Source organism: Sinocyclocheilus anshuiensis, unplaced genomic scaffold (genome assembly GCF_001515605.1).
Source record: "Sinocyclocheilus anshuiensis isolate Anshui unplaced genomic scaffold, SAMN03320099.WGS_v1.1 scaffold1455, whole genome shotgun sequence".
In the NCBI taxonomy this organism is placed as follows: domain Eukaryota; kingdom Metazoa; phylum Chordata; class Actinopteri; order Cypriniformes; family Cyprinidae; genus Sinocyclocheilus; species Sinocyclocheilus anshuiensis.
This window is the reverse complement of record NW_015541012.1, coordinates 250,608-253,724: the sequence shown is the minus strand read 5'-3', so window position 1 is coordinate 253,724 and position 3,117 is coordinate 250,608. Positions and strand designations below refer to the sequence as shown.

The 3,117-nt window shown below is 34.0% G+C and overlaps 1 protein-coding gene across 2 annotated transcripts in view; it reads right to left on the bottom strand.

Moving 5' to 3' along the window:
- Positions 1-546: 546 nt before the first annotated feature.
- The window catches only part of trarg1a (trafficking regulator of GLUT4 (SLC2A4) 1a), a 13,020-nt gene continuing 10,449 nt past the window's right edge, over positions 547-3,117 (bottom strand). Inside the window, exons 2-3 of one of the 2 annotated variants that reach the window (XM_016488827.1) lie at positions 2,019-2,145; positions 547-1,180 (exon numbers count right to left, since the gene is read on the bottom strand). In XM_016488827.1, the coding sequence (XP_016344313.1) occupies positions 1,170-1,180; positions 2,019-2,145 (138 nt within the window). In that variant the 3' untranslated portion in view covers positions 547-1,169. Of the gene's footprint in view, positions 1,181-1,877; positions 2,146-3,117 lie in introns of those variants that run through there. The other variant, XM_016488826.1, reaches the window with a different exon arrangement.

Below are 3,117 nucleotides of genomic sequence, written 5' to 3'. Positions count from 1 at the left end.
CCGATTTTACAATCTGTAATTTTCACATATTAATATCAGCAGATCAGAGATGCAATAAACACTGTGAGATGCGTCAAAGCAAAGTCCCATACACATAAGCTCATTCTAGGTGAAGATAAAAAAAAAAGTGTTTTGTCCACCCACAGCATGCCTAAATATTTCTATAAATATATTGATATATATATATCTCATATTAATAAGGGATAAGTAGGGAGATTTATGACAGGGAAACTGGCATTCTGTCCTGGAAAGAACTCCAGGTAAAGATGAATAGTCCTGTGATTTGTTTAGCATACTGATATAAAGGTCTTGGCACAGAATGGTGCTGGCCGTTGCATGCCTCTAGATGAATGTCCATGCTCCAGCAGTTTTTGTCAGGGAAGAGAGGGCTGGCATGCGTAACGATACAGTCTTACCTCTCTGAGAGAATCTATACTAGTATGGAACATGTAGTGGAACCTCATGGCTAAAGGCAGAGCTCTCCATGAACATTGTGCCATTGAGAGAATATAGCATTTGATACACTGGACAATGATGTACATTCCCATCTTTAAATACCCTCTACTCTTACAGATAAAAAACATAGTAATGAAAAATGCTGACAGTTATTCACATACAGGATCAGGCATGCATGTGGTCATTTTGGTCATTTTTTAATAATCAAAACATACAAAATCAATAAAAATGAAATCTCCAACCCCAATTACCATTTCTTACAGTCTTGTCATCCCTAGTTCATTCCCGCCTCTTAAACTCCACTTATAAATCTTTTTATAAAACATACATCAGTAGTTATGTTGCAAATATTTCTGTGCATAATTTTCAAATGCAAGATCAACCAGGAGTAATATAAGGTTAAAATGCAGCTTGCCGGGCGTAGCCGTGTTTTCAAACACCCATCTTTGAAAAAAAAGTCCCCTTGTCCTTTGTGTCATCCTCAGGCCATCACCGTTCTTTTTAACATATGGGATTTTTTTTCACTGAGCATGCTAACCTACTGCATGCATTTTAGCTATCTTATTTAATTGCTACAGTCCTCGTTTCTTTTTATCTTAACTTCTGTGGCATTATTGTTAAGAGAGAGATCTTATTTTAATTACATCATGGGTGAGGTTTTTATTTTGTTTGCAGTAGTGTTGTAGATGGGTTTCTCGTCCTTACTATGCCCTCTATCCAGTTACTGAGGATAGAGCAGAAAAAGAGAGCATATGAATCATAACAGCAACACGGAGTATGGAAATACATGCAACTTATCAAACTATAATATATGAACCGCTCCATCTTTTAGGCCCGGAAACTAATTCAGTGTCTTTATGAATTTCTGTGACATAAATTATGTTTCTGCTTGCCAAAATATAATCATTTAAATGGTGGCTGTTATAACTTGTTTTTAAGGAAATCTTCTTAAATGTATTTTCAGACATTTCTGACAGAATCAAGATGTTTATTCAAACATAATAAATAATTACGTTTTTACTTAAGTACAAAAGTATTTACATTTCCAGAGTTTTTGGTCAGTAAGATTCTTGTAAAGAAATTATTGATTTTTTTCAGCTAGGATGCATTAAATTGATCAAAAATGTGAGTAAAAACTTCTACATTGTTGCAAAATATTTCTGTTTCAAATAAATGCTATTCTTTTAAACTTCCTATTCATAAAAAAAAATTATTTAAAAAAAAAAGTATCCAGTTTTTAGGAAAAATTAAATAGAACTGTTTTCAACGTTAATAATAAGAAATATTTTTTGAGCACCAAATCAGCATACCATATTAAAGAGCATCAAAACGACATTTATTATTCGAATTCCATGATAAAGTTGGAATAATTTCAAAGCTAAGACTTTAATTGATCAAAATAACTCACCGTAACTGTCAAAATACAAGTGTTTTGCTTAGAATTGCATTTTTCAAAAATCAACTCATTGCAACTCATTCCGACTGAAGATCATAAAGCGTGTCACATCTGTATTGTTTAATTGTAGCTAGATGATGCAATAAATGCTTGTAATGAGACATACCTGCAACCACCACATAGATTATGATGCTAAGGAGGCCCACGATGATGGCCACAATGCTAAGCAGGCGAGCCAAGCGTCCCAGGCGTCTTGCCCCATCCATGTCCCCCTGCTGTAGACTGTTTCTGGACTGTAACAAGACAAAAAAGAGAGAATGTCACACAATTCTCATTACAATAAGCTTCAGATATGTGCAGTATGATCTGTTATAAAAGGCTGTGTGCTCTTTTTCCATTTAAGCCTTTGGTTTAAATTCAGTATGCTAGGAAGCAAAAGGTCAGAGGTGACTCTTTGAATTGTTCAAGTGATTTGGATACAGGATGAGGTGAGCTGATAAGCGTGTTTTCTTATTAGTGCAGCCTTATGCCACAGCCACCCATTAGATGGTCAGTGTACCCTAGGGAGAGCCTCTCCAGTAGACTGCATTAATGTAATCAATACCGAGCAATAGATTATGCAGGAAAAAGCCTCTGACAGTGGCCAACCAATCTCCCCACACTCAAATGCTAATTCCATTCTCCATCTTGTTGGCGTGGTTTTTCGTCTTGCGATGTGACGTAATCTCACATTGTCATAAAAGAAAGTCAGGAGTCTTGGGAGTGATGCCGCTGTCCAAGGTGCTGAATGGACTTTGATCAGCTTCCCAAAGCACTACAACTTAAGTAGCAAGTAAACTGAATTTAATCTGCTCGGCACAATTCCCAAAAGCATTGCTATGTAAGTAGGATGTAAGAGCCTCATAACTTCTGCAACTTCAGCCTTTTTTTCCCCCACAAAATTTATCAAAGATGAAGGGACACAAATTATATTAATACAAGTTTTAAGATAATATTGTAGTTTTTATTATTAAAGTATGTTTTTGTAATTTTTGTTAGTTTTTTTTTATGTCTTTAGAGTTTTTATAAATTTGTAATTTCGTTTTAGTTTATTTTAGTTAATCAAATTAAAATAAATGAAATATATATATTTTTTTTTTCAGCCAACATTTATTTCAAGTAACACTTTTTTAAAGTTTTAGTTAACTATAATAACCCTGATTAATGCATTTTGGTTATTGTTAAATTAGATAAATTAAAAAAAAAAAAAAAAAAATTAATTGTTT